The 17,843-nt window shown below is 42.2% G+C and overlaps 1 protein-coding gene across 1 annotated transcript in view; it reads right to left on the minus strand.

Moving 5' to 3' along the window:
* Positions 1–8,332: 8,332 nt before the first annotated feature.
* The window catches only part of LOC134057930 (amine oxidase [flavin-containing] B-like), a 45,668-nt gene continuing 36,157 nt past the window's right edge, over positions 8,333–17,843 (minus strand). The window contains exons 10-16 of the mRNA XM_062514971.1: positions 17,597–17,693; positions 16,804–16,857; positions 12,683–12,740; positions 11,712–11,809; positions 10,501–10,612; positions 8,893–8,955; positions 8,333–8,488 (exon numbers count right to left, since the gene is read on the minus strand). Coding sequence (XP_062370955.1) covers positions 8,333–8,488; positions 8,893–8,955; positions 10,501–10,612; positions 11,712–11,809; positions 12,683–12,740; positions 16,804–16,857; positions 17,597–17,693 — 638 coding nt within the window. The remainder of the gene's footprint in view (positions 8,489–8,892; positions 8,956–10,500; positions 10,613–11,711; positions 11,810–12,682; positions 12,741–16,803; positions 16,858–17,596; positions 17,694–17,843) is intronic.

Genomic DNA, 17,843 nt, shown 5'->3' on the forward strand with positions numbered 1-17,843 from the left:
TCTATGATTATTTTTTAAATTATTTTTTGAGCTTTTTCTAGCCTAGCTTTAGAATAGCTTCTTGCTACTGACTGTACAAATCATGCACACTAAAGTCAACTTACAAAGCCTCTTACTCAGGTATATTTTTTTACAGCTTATCTTGGCACTCAGCTGCTAACTGAAGGCTTTCCTAGCAAACTCTGCTAATATTATGACTAGAATATCATGGCTCTGTTTCCAATGACAAACAAATTCATCTATAGCCTGCCTGGGTGAAGGACAGCTGTGTATTAACACACTATATGTGCAGCTATATATATATATATATATATATATATAGCTATATTAACATGCAAGACGTTAACTTGCAACATGTTAGGTTCACAGAGCCATGTCATCCCTGGTGCATTTCTTCAAAGCTAAATTCCCCAAGAGGTACCTAATTGCCTTCAGCAGTTGGTGGGAGGTAGAAGCTGCCTAGTTTGATGCCCAAAGTTCATCTGTGCCACAGGGCAGGGCTGGTTTAAGACATGTTTCTCTTGTGCCTCTGGAAGAGCTGCCTCCTTCTGGGGCAGCAGCTAGAGGCTGAACAAGGTGCCCTCAAATGTCTGAGACTCACAAGGCAGCTGAGTTTTGGCTCATGAATTGCCCACTAGGTGGGTAAATATGTGGTCTTTTCAGAAAAAGTGAGATGCAAGTAAATTCCATCCAATAACTGAATTTCTAAATCCCATCCATCCCTCCATGGACACAGAGAGATAAGGACATGTCTGTAGGACAGTACCTGCATGGCTTGAAACACCAGCTGAGGAGTCCCCCTCTACACCCACATCCCAGAGCAGGACCAACCTGAGAAAAAAATGTGTGTTCTTTCCAGCAGATACTAAACTGAACTTTGGTTCTACCATCTGAGACTAGTTTTGCCTATCATTCTTGGATTATTTTTTTCCCCCTGAGGCAATTCCACAGGCTTAGGGAGAATTTATCATGTTTTGAGCCAGAAAGAAAAACTCATCAGTCCCTGTAACGTTTTGGGATTTGCTCCAGATGAGCAATTGGTATAATTACACAAGAAAAGAAGAAAAAATTATCCTCAGCTCTTGTAGTAGCACTGAGTTTTGCATTATTTAGCCAAATAATTTGCGCACACATCCTATCCTCTTCTAAACAATGAGTGGAATTTCTAATTGATTTCTTGGGAAATCATATTTGTATCTTGTATAGATGTTAAACAAAATGGATTTCTTATGTATTAATCTGTCCACATTAATTTTCTGTATGCTAGACTGATGGAAATAATGAAGTATCCCTTGGCTGACACAGTCTCTTTGAAATGCACACTGAAAGCTTTGTAAATGACTAGATTAATAATAATACCATTTCAGTTATGTCCTCTGGGATGCTCCAGGATATGTCTGAACAAAGGGTTAAAGAGGTAGGTCAAATCTGACTCCACTTGCCACCCCTCACCTCTGAATCACATATTTAACTATTTAAGAATTATCATTAAAATTCACATCCATAACACAACCTGCACTCACATCAACAAAAGCAACCAAGCAAAACAAGACAAAAATTCCCCCCACAAAAATCAAAATAACGTAATCACAACACGGAACAAAAATTGGCAATTCACACAAAATCCACCCCTTGTGCCTTCACCACAATTACAGCAAAAATTCACCATGAACATTCTGCTCTCTATCACTGTTCAGTCCATGTTTTGCCCAAACTTTCCCAATTACCATCCTTATCTCAAAATCATCATGATCCTGGGTTCCAGCACCAAAAACACTGTGGTGGTTTGACCCTGGCTAGATGCCAGATATCCACCAAAGCCACTCTGTCACTCCCCTCCTCAGGTGGAAAGGCAGAGAAAATACAGTGAAAGGTTCATGAGTTAAGGACTGGGAGAAATCACTCACCAAAAACCATCACAGGCAAAACAGACTCAACCTGGGGGTATGAATTCAATTTATTAATAACAAAATCAGAGCAGGATAATGAGGAGTAAAAATAAATTGTAAAAACAACTTCCCACTCCTTCCTCTTTCTCAGCTCTCCCTCCCCCCAGGGGCACAGGAGATGGGCAATGGGGGTAATGGTCAGTCCATCACACGTTGTTCCTGCCACTGCTCAGGGAGAGGAGTCCTTCCCCTGCTCCAGCGTGGGATCCCTCCCAAAGGCAGACAGTTCTCCATGGACTTCTGCAATGTGAGTCCAGCTCACAGGCAACAGTTCTCCACAAATTGCTTCACTGTGGGTTATTCTTCCATGGGCTCAGTCCTTCAGGCACAGCCTGTTCCAATGTGGGTCCCCCACAGGGTCACAAGTCCTGCCAGGAAATGCTCCAGGGTGGGCTCCTCTCTCCACAGGGCTGCAGGTCCCTGCCAGGACCCTGCTCAGCACAGGCCTCCCATGGGTTCACAGCCTCCTCTCAGCATCCCTGTGCTCCATCTTGGGTCACCTCCATGGGCTGCAGGTGGATTTCTACATCCCTGTGCCCTCTGTGCCCTGCAGGTGGATCTCTACATCCCTGTGCCCCCTGTGCCCTGCAGGTGGATCTCTGCATCCCTGTGCCCTCTGTGCACTGCAGGGGGATCTCTGCATCCCTGTGCCCTCTGTGCCCTGCAGGGGGATCTCTGCATCCCTGTGCCCCCTGTGCCCTGCAGGGGGATCTCTGCATCCCTGTGCCCCCTGTGCCCTGCAGGTGGATCTCTGCATCCCTGTGCCCCCTGTGCCCTGCAGGTGGATCTCTGCATCCCTGTGCCCTGCAGGGGGATCTCTGCATCCCTGTGCCCCCTGTGCCCTGCAGGTGGATCTCTGCATCCCTGTGCCCTGCAGGGGGATCTCTGCATCCCTGTGCCCTCTGTGCCCTGCAGATGGATCTCTGCATCCCTGTGCCCCCTGTGCCCTGCAGGTGGATCTCTGCATCCCTGTGCCCTCTGTGCCCTGCAGATGGATCTCTGCATCCCTGTGCCCTCTGTGCACTGCAGGGGGATCTCTACATCCCTGTGCCCTCTGTGCCCTGCAGGGGGATCTCTACATCCCTGTGCCCCCTGTGCCCTGCAGGGGGATCTCTGCATCCCTGTGCCCTCCAGGGGCTGCAGGGGAATCTCAGCTCCAGCCCCTGGAGCAGCTCCTGCCCCTCCCTCTGCACTGACCTTGGTGTCTGCAGGGCTGCTCCTCTCACATATTCTCACCCTGCTCTTCCCCGACTACAATTACATCTGCCCTGTAATTTTTTTTTTCTTTCTTAAATTTGTTATCCCAGAGGTGTCACCACCTTTTCTAACTGGCCCAGCCCTGGCCAGCAGTGAGTCCATCCTGGAGCCATCAGGGATTGGCTCTGCCTGACATGGGGGAAGCTTCCAGAAGCTTCTCAGAGAAGCCACCCCTGCAGCCCCCCTGCTTCCAAAACCTGGCCACACAAACCCAATACAGCAGCAATGTTTTAGAGACACAATCACTTGCTGGCTGCTTTGAGGGCTGTGAAATGCATTGCTGGTTCTGACCTATTTCTTAGGGGACAGATGCTTTAGAGAGTGTGTGAAGGATTAGTTGAGGGTGTTTGCTTTCATTGTATTTGTGCTGCTTTATAACTTGTAATGCTGAAAGTTAAGCCTATACAAGGAGCACTGCACACTTTAGATGTTTTTCGCATGGATGGTTACAGTTTCTCCAGTATTCATGGCCAACAGTTTTGTGCAACACGGGTCCCTTCCCAGGAGGAAATTTGTTCTTCAGTTCTATTATCTCTCTAGCACTGACACTGAGCTACTGGGTAAAATTAAGTGATTTTGGTATCTCTTTTTTTTTTTTCCTAGGGTTTTTATGTTTACATCAAACAGTATTTGGTACAAGGTCCATTTCTTCTTATATTCAGTTTGAGCTGCCTGCCCTACAATAGTAAAAATTAATTCGTAAGTGTAAGAGAGATGGTCGCCTATACTACTACCAAATGTGGTTTGATTTTTTTTTAATTGTGTATTTAAGGGGTTGAGTGGGATTTTTTGCACTGTTTTGGGGGGTTATTTGGGTGGTTTCTTATTTTTAATTTTTTCTCCTTTCCTTTAGGGAGCTTTCTTTACTAACAAAAGCTGAAATTACCTCACAGGTTTCAGTACAAAATGCAAAATGGTGTGTCAGTAAGTAACACCACTACAACCAACTCAAAAGGGGCTTCCACAAAAGAAAAGCTGCAAACAAAACATGTGACATGACAATATTTATTGATTCTAATTAAGGTTAAAAAAATTTCACAGGTGTCAGATAAAAATATCTGCAGAGCCTATTGAAAAGGGAGCTGAAGAAGGAAACCAAGGGAGACAGTCACCACAGAGGCACTTTAGAAAATGCTACGGTTATAAAAGGCACAAACTCATCACACACAGAGCATATATATTCCTGCAAAGTGAAGTCACTCTTTTTAAATTTTTTTTCCAGAACACAGAGGCAGGCACCACTGAGCACTGACCTGCACATGACCACAGTAGACACGCTATAAGCAGCAGTCTATGACAATGCCTAAAGAATTCACTGGAGAGACACTTGGAAAGCCAGGCTGCTTTGGCCATCTCATTTCTACAATCTGTTCTTCAACAGAAGGAAGATCAAGGTGATCTTAAGGTGGTGGAGATAGGAGAGGGAATGTCAGTTCATTTGAACACAGGTCAGGTTTATTTGTGAAAGTCTGTGATTCGAGGGGGTCTGCGTCTTGCTCAAGAGCAGTGGCAGATCTGTTATTTTATCTTAACTCCCTAGTATTTCTGGGGATCATACAATTCTTTCTTCCTCAAAAATATTAATTTTTCATGTCTCAAAAAGGGGGAAAAAGTCTTAAAATTTCTGCACATCTGTAAAGCCTATTTCAGTGAAACAGCAGTCCTACTGTGGACACAGAAAGATTTCTTTAAGCCCCATAGTTTCTTGTCCAGGCCATGGGTTCCAGTGATGGACAATGCTCAGAGTGGTACTTAATTACTTGATTAATGTCTTTGTACTGAGAGCAGATGTGCTATTTGGAATCAAGATCTGCATGGGGGAAAAAATGCACATATTAAAGGGAATGATCTGAACGCCTCAAATTGCTCATATCCTTGTAATTGTTGAGTACTTTATACAATTAGATTTCAAGCACTTTGGTTAATAGAGATTTCTATGCCATGACCTGTCATTCCTTGCAATGTACAGTGGCTATCAGAACAGTGTACAAGAAAGTAAATGTCTCTTTTTTTTTTTTTTGTAAACTCTTAAGAGCATTGCAAAATATGCATGGTAACGCAGTTCCGTTCATAAGAGACAAATACAATTACTTCCATGGTTGTTCCTATAAGTACATTTTACAAAGCTGGTAAACTCTTGGAACTTTCATGATAGCAGTTGTCTCATAAAATGTGTTAATAAATTAAGAATACAGCACAACTGGTTATCCATTAAAACAGACTTGATTCCTTTCTTCAAAGGGTTGGCATGAATTTTAATTTCAAAAATGTAAGCCAGTGATAACAGTTCTCTCTACCCATAGGGAAGCAGTTTGTTTCTCTACCTCCATTTTTCAATAGCCTTGTCACACTGGCATCCATGTGCACAAGGTGCCACGTATTCCTTTTGTGTGGAAAATGTTGAGAAAACAGCAGCAAATCCTTTTTTTAATCCCATAGTGGTGGTAAGGTCCGCAGCACAATCACAGCAAGACACGGCTGCAAAGACAGAGCGAGCTTTCCAAAAGATTTGACAGTCTGCAAGGAAGAAGACAAGAGACTTTAGAGTGTTAATCCACATGTCACAATTCAGACCTCCCAGCTCCAACCAGATTTGATTACAAATCTCAGGGAATACAAATTTATTTTGAGATTCCCTGTCTGACCTACTTTAGTTGTGGCGGAATGTGAAATGCTCTGCGGGATTGCTTGATTTTTTTCCATTTTTCCTTTGGTTTGAAATTAAGAATAAGAAAGGTTTACAAGTATAGAAACTTCTTAATATTTTCTTTTAATTGGCCAATCTCATGAAAAGCTTAGGTTATGTTTCAGTTCAGTTCTAACTACCAATTTCTGGTTTTGATTGGAATTTCTCCCCCTGTGGCACGCAACATGATCTCATTAAACTGGGAAAAACTTCTGCCAGATTCAGGAGAAAAGAAGAGAGAAATACATTTTGGATGTGAATAAAACTGATTTATCCTCATTAGTTTCATGAATTTGCTCCCTTTTAGAGAATGTGGAGAAGCAGGACCCAAATTCCAAACAGTTTTGGCAGAAAAATCACCTGCAAGTGCAGCAGCTCTTTATATGTAACATATGTATTCACTGTCTAGCACTTAAAAATATTGGGGCCAAGACTTTAAAAATGTTTTCCCAAATTTAGGCTCCTGTGTTTATTTCTCGTATGAGAATTGTGTGAGTTGCAAAAGCTTTGAGCTTCCCATTCAGCTTTCAGTTCCTAATCCATGTAGTAAATAAATCCCAGGGAGAGAAAGCCACGTAGAAGTTCTCTGCAGTAGGCAAATGTCCCAACAAATTAGAGCTCGATGTGATACAACGAGAGAGGCCATATGTACACTGCTGCACTCTTCTTCTGCCTTAGAGATCTTTCTGCCTGAAAAGTTCCCCCATGCATTTTAAAAGGCTGTTATGAGGTTATTCATTTGTGATAAAATCCAAGCTGCTGCTACAAGATGATGTTTAACCGGCACATCAAAGTTAAAAAGAACAAAACCTAAGGGCCAGAAAGCGAGGTGCTGCTCACAAATATTACAGCTTTCCAAGCAGTTCAGTCAATTTCCATGGGACTATCTGGAGAACAAAGTACTGCTCTACACGAGCAAGATCAGATGCTAGCCCAAAAAGTCTGCCTGAGACTAGTGATACAGCTTCTCCACTGTCTGCTCACAACAGTTGCTAAATTTATTATTATACTTCCCTCCATGGCTCTTTACTGCAATCCAATATTTTTTACGTATAAATTGCTACAGGATGAAGGGAGAAGTGCAGCAAATGGGCTATGAAAAATTCCAAATATCTCCAGCTTCATGTGCACCTGATCTTGTTCTCAGCCATACCTGTGTCTTCCTGTTTTGTCTTGTGCACAGGTAACACAGCAGAAACATCTAGAACAAGATGCCAACACACTGACAAGTAGGCACTGGGGTTTTGGTGGGTGGATTTTTTTTACTTCTCCCTCACCTCTGAAACTGCCTTCTTTATATCTTCTCTTCCTCCCCCCTCCTCCCCTCATTGTTTGAACAGTACCAAGCTATGGAGAACAGAAGCACTTGCATGTGACTCTCGAATCCTTTTTGATCTCACTATCATTTAGATCCCTGATTAGTTATCAAAAGTGCATAGACAGTGCAACACAGCACAGCAGGCAGAAGTGGAAGTGCTAATCCATCAATATGGTTGTTAGGAAAGACCAAAACTCTGAATCAGCAAATCTGTGTTCAGCGTGAAGAAAGAGTTTGGGGGCAGATAAATTGTTTTGGTTTCGTTTTGTTTTTATTTTGTTTGCTTAATGCTAGCACTACATTTTCAAGCCCATTTTGCCCTAGCAGGTAAGAGACAGCCTCAAGGTGCTCACAGGGACAGACTCCACTGGACAAGAGCTCTGATGTGCCAGCTCTGCTGTGAACACATCTGGGCAGCCTGAAGTTCAACCACATTGCCAAACACAGCAGGACTGTCATCCTTTAGCTCACTGTAGGCCATACATGCCACTGCAAATGACAGCATCCTATGGCTGCACTTGCATAGCTCAGATGGATAAATTTAGCCTGGCTTGTTCCTTAGGTGCTTCCTGGGCTCTGAACATCTGGGTAAGAAATAAAAGCTCTAAGAGTTTCTTACCAGTAATTTTCATGAACTATCTGATTATTCTGTAAGCCGTAGATTTCTTTTCTCAGTCTACCACACAGGAAGGCAGAAATCCTTTTTTTTACAACTAGTGATTTTGTTGTACAGTACAGTATAAATAAGGCCTGTGGAGACTTGGAGTTCAGGGTCTGGTTCTGACATAAGAGTAAAACCAACTAGAAATCTCATCAGAAAAGGCTTTAGAGAGGTATTTTGTCACTTCTGTTTTGAGATCTGGATCAAAACCTCAAGGTGATAATACTTGGTACCCCAGAAATTCAACAACCAAAAAGTTACTGCTAGAAATAGACCTGGACCCTAGGGATTCTTTCTCAATATGGATCCCTTTACTATATCCCTTCCCTCCTGCCTATTTTCTCTACTGTTTTCACCTCTTTCTCAGATTTTGGAGACAGAAAGGTACATGACAAAATAAAACCTCTGAATAAAAAAAGAAAATCCCTCAATTGTGAGGCTTTGAGTTGGCACCTGTTTTTTCAGTTTTGAACCAGAAGTCCCTTTTTGTAGGCAAATAACCCAGCTGCAGCCAGAGAGGTGAAGAAAGTGGAAAATCCAATCAGCTTTAGCAGTCCTGGCACAGATGGCAAGTTCCTCTCCCAGAAGGTTGTAGTGATGGGCAAAGCTGGCACATCCTGTGGGGAGAGCATCCATTATCCACATAACATCTCCACTGTGAGAGGAGGGATATAAATCGAGAGATTCTTGCAGCAAGAATAGAACTGGGCTGAAGCAGTTATATCTAATCAAGAAGCAGTATATCCAGATTTTCTGCTCAGTTAAAAGGGAAGAACACACACATGGAAAGGATTCACAGCCCAGTTAAGAAGTGCAGCTCTTTCCAATCCTCCCTTACAGATTTGTCAGATGGGTTTCTCTCCTCTTCCTTTTTTAGGAAAGGACAATTTTGGTGAATAAGGAAAAGTTTATTGTGGCTTTGATTTTAGCAAACTTATATAAAAACAGACAAAAAAAAATTATCTCATCAGCAAAACAGCAGAAAAAAACCCCAATCCATTTTATCTACATAAATACTTACAATTGATTCAGGTTCTGGCTTCCAAATTTCACTGTCTGGGATTTTCCTCATAGCAAACAGAATCTGGAAATAAATAATTCTCAGTAAGTACCATTGATTCTTCAAGATGAAAACAAAAAAAAAAAGCTGGCTTCAATTGTTGTTTAAAAATGGCATGATAACTGAGCACATAAATCACAGTGTATTAAAATTTTAGAAGAAAACTCAACCTTTTGCCACTTATTTTTGGGGATATTTAATAAGACACTCCTCCTAGTGGAACACAGAAACAGTAACAGAAACATCTCTTTATGGTCAGTTAGTCCATGCAAGATATTGGAATTTGGCCAGTCCCAGGGAAACATGATAATGTGATTATGACCAAGAGTTAAGCAGACACTCATGGCAAAGTGGGCCATGAAGACACCAGCTACAAGGAACAGCTTGTTTTGCAAATTCTATCATGATGTAGGAAGAGGAACAGCATCCTGTGGGTGATGACAGACCACTACTTTCAGCCAGAGAAAAGCAAAACTGAAACAAAAACCTTCACAATGGGAAAGTTACCATTCAAAGTACCAAAGATAGCAGAGATCAGTAGAATAGCAAAGACTATCTGAAATTATATTCAAGGAAGACACCAAGAGTAGCTTCTTCTACAGTGAAGTAAAATGAAGGTGGTGGTGATAATTTTTTTCCATTCCAGACACTTGTAGATTTAAGATTTAACATCTTTTACAAGGAGCATTTAGTGTACACAAGATTCATGGACCCTGTCAACTCTTCAATGCAGGAGAGTGAGAAGCACCGAATTTTCAACGCATTTTCCTTTCATAAGTAAATGAGGAAAGGAAAGCATCAAATTTTTTACAAGTCAAGTGTACCTATCTATTCCTTAGAGTAGAGAGGTCATGAGGGGTTTGGAGCTTTTCAGGAGCACCTTAGGTAGAACTTTCTCCAATGGGATAATTGATGAAAATTTGATCTCTGTCTCTTGGGGCAGAGGTATGGGCTAGATGAACTCTCCACCTTCCTTCCAGTACAATTTGTGCTTCTTGACTAGTTTTTAGCCACAAGACTCCCTTCATCTCATAAAACAAAGATTAAATTTATTTTGCTGCTCCATAAACTGTAATGTTCCTGAAAATACTGGGGCAATTGGCATTTTCTCAGAAGAAAAATATCTAAGTCCTTGTTTAGTGACTCTGTGTTAAGGCTGTCTCAGTGGAACATCACAGTGTTGGAAACATTGAGGAAGGGCCTGGCTTGGTGTGCAGAGCTGCAGGACTGAGCTGTTCCCATGATATAACAGCCAGCATCCCTCAGTATGGTGATTAACAGATTTGGGAGAAAAAAATTACTGGGGGAGAATTTGGGACTTCTGTAAAAGAAGAGAGAATTTAATCCTAGAAACGAGGGCAGAGTTTTACAAAATAGCCAGAGCCCTTCCTAACACTCCAAATCTAAGTGCAAAACCTTCATCCTTTTTGAAGTCAATCCCTTTTGCAGGGATTTGCATCAAGATTCAAAACACCTGAAGCTGTCAACACTCAGTTCTCATTTCCCCCCCAACCACAAGATCTTTCATTTTCCACAAGACATTTTTCAGTGTCCCCTGAGCATCTGTACCTCTCTGGCTGCTCTTTCTCCAGCCTGGACAGCCCCCTCCATGTATCCACTCCACTCAGTGGCTGTCTCTGTGCCAGCAAAATAGATCCTGCCAACAGGTTGCCGAATAATCCTGGAGGGGGAAAATAATAAAGTCACATCAGCTGTATCAGGAAAGAACTGAAATAGCCGGGTTAATTGTGGAATAGAAGTGTTTTAAATGACAGCAAGCACTTGAAGATAATAGCACTGGGTGAGTGGAGCTGGAGGAGGAGTCTGGGTTGCATTTAATTTCTTACAGTGAACACATTTTTAAAAGGTTTACACTGTTCACAGGTGAAAGCGACAACTATAGGTGAAAAGGACAACTATTTTAAGATGGGACTTACACTACCTCACAGTTCCAGCCTGTGGCATAAGTACCAATGCCAGGTATTACTGTCACAGTGCAGAATTCTGAAATATATCTCCATAATATTTGAAGCAATAAGTAAATAAACAAAAAGCATTATTTTAACTCTATTTTTGCCACAATCTGCAATAATTATCATTTACATTACTTCAGATATTAAGGCCTATATAAGCTCTTTGTTACAACTGCTTTATTGCTCTAAGTTACTTTTAAATTACAAGAACTGAAACTTCAAAAGTATGGCTCTTCTGCCACATTAAAACCTGTGTATCTAAATCAAATCACCAGCCTGAAGTAAGTTTTTTTTCTTCTTGGTGAATCTTATTTTCATGCAAAAACTTAAGTGGAAGAGGTCTGTATACAATAGCACACTGATCACTATATTAAGCTTTCACTGCTAAAAAGAAAGGAATGGTCCAAAGAAATCACTCATTACCATCAATGTCAGCAGGAACTAACTCTTTGTCAGTATTTTTAAATCATCAGCTAAAGGTGTGCTTGAAATGATTACACTGATCTCAAATACCCAAAGCCATTGTTGTAAGCAGACTGTGGAAGCTTCCCAACTCCCTTGCCAGAACCTCCTCATCTGAGCTCACCAAATAACAGGAGAGTTTAAAGGCCCCTAATCATACTGTACTCATCATCATAAGGCCCAATGGAGACAAGTGGAAGGTTATCCCATCTGTTTAAAATATCCCCCAGTGATCTCAATGGTATAAAGTGAACAGTGACAGAGGATTTATGGCCTTTTCTGAGGATATTTATTAACTTGGTCTTATCTTACCACTCCAAAGCCCACTATAAATAGACACTGTACCTTCCATACTGAGTCATTATGCCTGGTGGGAAGTAGGCTGTGTAGCAGCCCCCAGAATACTGCTCTTCACACCAGTTCTTCTCTTCATAATGCACAGGCTGTAAAACAGAGATTAATTCACTCAGGGAAAGGACAAAGTCTCGAGGAAGTTAATAACAGGACTGAGGAGAGAGCAGAGAAGAACAGCTTATCATTTGTTGCATATCAATGTCGGACAAGATGAGCACATTCAACAAATCTCTTAATGCAGCATGAATGCAACACAATAAGCCCTTTTTAAAAAAAAATAGGAGTACACTGTCTAAAAAAAATTGTTAATCTCACCATTGTAGAGCATAATCCTCTTAATGTGTCAATGTTAATTTATGCTTTGTGCACAAATTTATGCTTTGAGCCATGCAAAGCAAAATTAACCTCCGGTGTATACAGTTGTAATACTTGTAATGTGTACATTGGGTACAAATATACACTGTTAAAAATGCAAAGTGTGGCACGTGCATGGTTCTGTGTGCAATGTTGTTGTGTTGAAAATCATAACCATGTAAAATTATTCTTAAAAGTATAAGCAGTGTTAATCACATAATCTAAGTGTGAGATCACAAAAATGACAACAGTCATTTACTTTTACAGGGACGAGAAGGCAAGGGAAAGGCAAAAGAAAACCAACCCAACACCTGCAGCAGTGTTGACACAACATGGACAGAGGCAAAGCAAGCATGTCACATGTGACAGCAGCTGAGGTTTATGGTGGCAAGCACTGAGAATCCCACCCGTGGAGCTGGACAAGAATATATCAACAAAACCATCTTTTCATGTTTCATTAAAGTTCATAAAGCTCATTCTTAGCCTCATTGTCAAAGCCAACCCAAGGCTTGCCATAATCTTCTCTCCACTCCTCTAGTGATGGCAGCAGGTGCCCCCACAGCAGGTATTTTTTCCAAAGGAACCTTTTCCAGAGATTTTGTGCTCACGTGTAAAGCTTCCTCTGATCCCAGAACCTTTGCATAGAGCTCACACAGCCTCATCTTCCTGCAAGAGAAAAGCAACAGAAGACTTCAGTGTGAGGAAAAAGAAAACAACTTCTAATATACCCTACTTCTAAGAGGTCAATTACTGTATCTGCTGGAATTTGAGGTTGCAGCTTTTTAGGATCTATCCCAATTCATCAGCCTCTGGATCAGTAGGAATAACCCAAGCTCCTGTGTTGCATAAGTGCTGGTTTTCCAGCAGTTTTGCAAGCTGTTCTCTTAAGACAATTCCAGTAGCCCTCAAATTATCCAAATGGTCTCCAGGCTGTCAGGCCTGGAGTAGTATAAGTAGTAAAGTACTAAAGCATTGCACTTTTTTGCCTTGGCACATAGTCTAACTTACAGTTTGTTCCTACAAAGATGCAGGCCTCAGTGTGCTGTGGCTATCAGGTAATCAGAACTTAATTTCTGTTTATATAAAATTTCCTCCTGTTTTAAGTTTATGAGTCTACCAATCACTGAATAGACTTCATTCTTCAGCAAACCCCAAGTGCAAGTAAGTTTAATCCTACAAGCCCTTGGGTCTTACTCTTAGCCACGCTGTGCCAATTCCCAAAAGCAAGATGATCAGGATGAAATAACAATTATAGAAAACAAACACAGCTCTGGAAAAAACATTTAGTTCTGGAAGAAAATACAGTGCTCCACAAAGAGCCATGCTGGGCACAGAATTACAGGAGTCTCGTCTCTGTAATTGTAAGGGCTGCCCTTTCAGCTATAAAAGCATGTGAGGAAACCATCCATAACTGCTGTAAGAAGTAACCCTATCTCTACAGGGGCTCAGCTATACCCATGAACAGCTGAACTCAAGGAAAGAGGAAAGAGGATGAAGAGAAACAGGATGACCTGAAGGGCCTTGAAGATGTCCTCACATGCAGGTTGGAGCTTGAGCAATAAAGTGAAGGTCACTACAGTTCAGGAGGAGCCATGGCCCTGGGGTGGTGTTGATGCTGGCAGGTGTCAAGCCCAGGGGAAGGAAACAGCTCCTTCCTTTTGCCCTGGGGCAGAGGACAAGGGTCAGCCTGCTCCAGAAGCAGTGAGGGGCCAGGAAGGTTCAGAGAATTCCAGCACCTGAATATGAACATTCCTCTGCAGTCAAGGGTGACACAAATCCAGCAACAGCCCTAAGAAAAGGGTGATTTCCCAATTCCTCCATAAGTGAGGTGAGCACTGTGCCCTGCAGACCACCAGCACCTATCCAGTGTCTGAACAGAAAAAAGCCATTTTAACAGCAGTATCCAGCCAAGCCTCTGCTGAGGTCTGCCCACCACCTCTCACAAATGCCATCAATTCTTCCTTTCAGGGCAGGTCTGAAACCCCAGAGGGCTCCACAGGAAAGTGAGTTACCACCTTGGGACCCGCCTGCTTCTGCTCCTCCCAGCACCATGGCAGGGATGAGAAAGACCCCTCTAGACCTGCCTGTGCCCTATTCTTTTTCCACAATGACTTGCAGACCCTCCAGGGAGCCTGGAAATGGCATACCAGTGACAGGTAGGTATTGTCACTTGTGGCCAACTGCAGGGCTCCACGAAGGTGCAAGTTCACAGCTGTGTGCTGAGTACATTGCAAACACAGATTGGTTAGTTTAAGATAGCTGTGCAAATGAAAATACTAAGCTTCAGGCCAAGGGCATCTTCAGACTCTTAAGTGTAGACACTGGAAGGAATTATTCATCAGTAATAGGGTGTTATTTGACAGGAAAAAAAAAAACAAATGAGCAAACAAAACAAAAACCAAATGAACAATTTCTAAAGGATTAAATTGTATCAACATAAATCACTGAGGACATTACCCCTAATAAGAGCAATCTTTGCATTTTGCTGGTCTCTCTGCAAGATTTGCACATTTTGTCCTAGAAAAATTTAAATAAATAATTATTAATGGACTTACAGTTAATGCTAGCATGGAATATAATAGCACTACACGGAATATGCAGTGAGTAAAATCCTCATTTCTTGGCTTTGGGCTCAGCTGTGAAATTGCTATAAGCACTAAATAAGAGGACCATTATGCCTGGAGCTACCAAGGTAGGGTCTTGCTGAGAGTCACAGTGTGGAAGAAGTGCACACGCAGACACTCAGCCCTTTTCCTGTTCTCTTATAACAGCAGGATGTGATGCCATGGCCTTCACTGTACAGCTGTGAAAGGCTCTGAAATCTCACCCCTGGTGCCTGACCTGGAAGCGCCAGCTGGAAGGCAGCAGTGAAATTTACTCCCTTCAATCTGGCTTAGGCTGTAAAGAGGTTTCCATTCTGTCACACAGCTTTTGTTCTCAGTCATGATTTAGGATAGCTGCCATAGACTCTACAACCTACTCTTCACAGCCAAGGATTACCAAAACCCTCACCCTGTCCTCAGCACGATGAAGGGAGAGCCCAGGTTGTGTTGGTAGGTGAGCACAGCATCTCAGCAAGTACACCCTCTGCAGAGTGTCACATGAAGCCTGTGCTGAGAAGAGATCCCTCCCTGCAACACCACAGCCCTCACCTAAACTATACAAACTGTTTGCACCCTGAGTGTACACTGGGAGAAGGTCTGGGCTCATGTTCTGCCTTCTCCTGGACCCCAAATTCCACTGGCAGCAGAGCTGTGCTCCTGGGGAGGACAGGAGCTGCAGTGCAGCCCAGCAGGCTCCTGCCTTTTCTGGCTGTGGCCAAGACTCCTAGAGCCAGAGGCAGCCCTGCACCAGGGTACAGCCATAGCCATTCCTTACCAAAGCAAAGTCCCTCCTAGTCCAAGGCTTCTTCCTCAAAAGACAAGAGTTCAAAACTCCTGTAAAAAACTTGTCTGTTGGAAGCAGCACAGTCAGATAATTGTGCCAGTGCTTTTAATGCCCAGGGAAAAGGATGGTGCCTTGCAAACAGCCAGGACAGACCCTAATTTCATAGGAAGAGAAGCTGTTCTCAAAGGCTGCAAATGCTCACTTGAGGGCATTGACACGCAGTGAAAGACTCCATTTGGTGTTAAGGATGGCTCAAAATGCTGGGCACACTGGCTTTCAGAATACCTACGTGACTTTTATCATCTGGCACCTGCTGGGTCTCTATCTCAAGCCCTCAGTGCTTGGCCATTCCTGCCAAAATTAAAAGGGCTCTGTGGTACCAGGCTGTCATTTGAAAAGACTGGGACATGAACAGCTCCATTTCGACCCATCATCCCCAGACTGCCAGACTATCTGAGACAACTGCATCTTTTCTAGTTAGACCAGCTGCTACTGTAAAAATGTTTACTTGGACACAGTGCTCCTTTATCATACTTTAAAATCAAATGTATTTTCTCCCTGTCAAACCAAGGCTCTCCTCATAATCCACAGTTTCTACCTGCAGCTTTGATTTGATCACATACAGTGAATCAGTGAGATGGAAAATAAAAAATCATTACTTTATAAATTCTATTTTAGTAATATACCAAAGAGCACTACTCTATGCAGAGATTTGTTTCAAGAAGGCAGTAAAATGACCTTCATCTGTGCCTGAAGGGAATTGTTTTCCCCATACTCAGGGTGCAGAGATGGAGGCAGCTTTCTGATCCCTTCGTGATGCTGAAGCTTGCTCATGGCAGCTACAGGTTCAGGTTGAACTAAGTCACAGACACTGAAAGGACCCTCCAGGGCGAACAGAAAAAAAAAAAAAAAAGATAAAATCAGACATAGGCCAAACCTTTCCCTTCTGACAAGCTTTCCAAGAGCTCAGGGCACCTGCAGGAAGCCAGGGAGGCAGCAGTGGGGGGAGGAGGCTGGTCCTGGACACTTTCCATAAGAATATCTACACTACTTCCACATTCAGCATCTTAGAGCTGTTTCTCAGCAAGAGTCACACAAACAGAGAGGCCTTGTGGGTAAAATAAGAACCAGGACCAGAGATTTTCCAAAGGGCAAGAGCTATGTGGGAATTCTGTGGGTCCTTCATCCAAATCCAAGTAAGGCATCTTCTTCCTTAATGTCTGCCTACTGGCACAAGGTTACAGACATCTCCCTTCAAATCAGGGCATTTTTTTCATGCTCTGGTCATTTATAAAAAATTTTTGAATCGAATTCCACACGGATCTCCAGGGTCTGTACTTACCTTTCTTCTTTAGTGAGACCTGTCAGTCTTCTGCACTTCCGAGCAAGAATGAAGCTGTAAGACCAAAAACAATTTACTCCCATTATGCTGCTACATTTCCTGCATTATTTAAAATGCCAATAACTTATGATGAGATGCTGTGATTCACGGTAATAGCTTTAGGGTCTCTAATAAAAACATCCATTTCACCTCTGCATAATTCTCTACCTGCTGCTTGCAGGACTCATTTAGGAAGGAACCACTCTGAAATTCATGCTAGATTATTTGCGTGAGCTGTTTCCCAATTACTTTAATTTTATACAGCCTTGGGTGCAGGCATATAGCAATGACACGAAACCTGGGATTGAGCTGGAAATCATATTTTATTAGAACTTTTAAGACTGATCATATTCTCATGTTTCTAAAATAACCAGAACAAAATAAAATTTAATTCTAGAAAACAAATTTTCATTTAAAGAATGGAAGTACTTGGAAAAAAACAAATTTTTGCAATCATACTCTTTTTTCTTCTCTTTCCTCTTCTCCAAGTTTGTACTTTGCCACACACAGAGGCAAAAGATAACAGTGATAAAATGTAGAAAGAGAAAATTTAATTTTTTTAATTAGCAATGATATCATAGAGGAAAATTTTGAAGTAAAACAATCATAGAACATCACCATGCATTGAGAAACTCAACTTTTAATTTTTTTAAAGTATTTCCTTTCAGAAGTATCAGATATTTACACTTCAGTTGTTGTCTCTAAGACAAAATGAAAAGCATTAACTAGACAAGACACTTTCTTTGTCCCTTACCCTATTATGGCAGGAAAGCTGCCATCAGGCTTAGTGTCATCAAGCGTTAGACCAATTGCAGCATCCTCATCTTCAATGATCATGGTACCACAATACCCTGGTAAGAACAAGGTGGGAAAGCAGACATGATCCATGAATCAAAACACAGGAGCTTCCAAAAAGTGGTAAAATACTCAGTCACCTCCTGCTGATCCATCCCAAGACTAATAGCCAGAACAGGACAGGATCCAGAACCCTCAAGTTCATT

Source organism: Cinclus cinclus, chromosome 2 (genome assembly GCF_963662255.1).
Source record: "Cinclus cinclus chromosome 2, bCinCin1.1, whole genome shotgun sequence".
Lineage (NCBI taxonomy): Eukaryota > Metazoa > Chordata > Aves > Passeriformes > Cinclidae > Cinclus > Cinclus cinclus.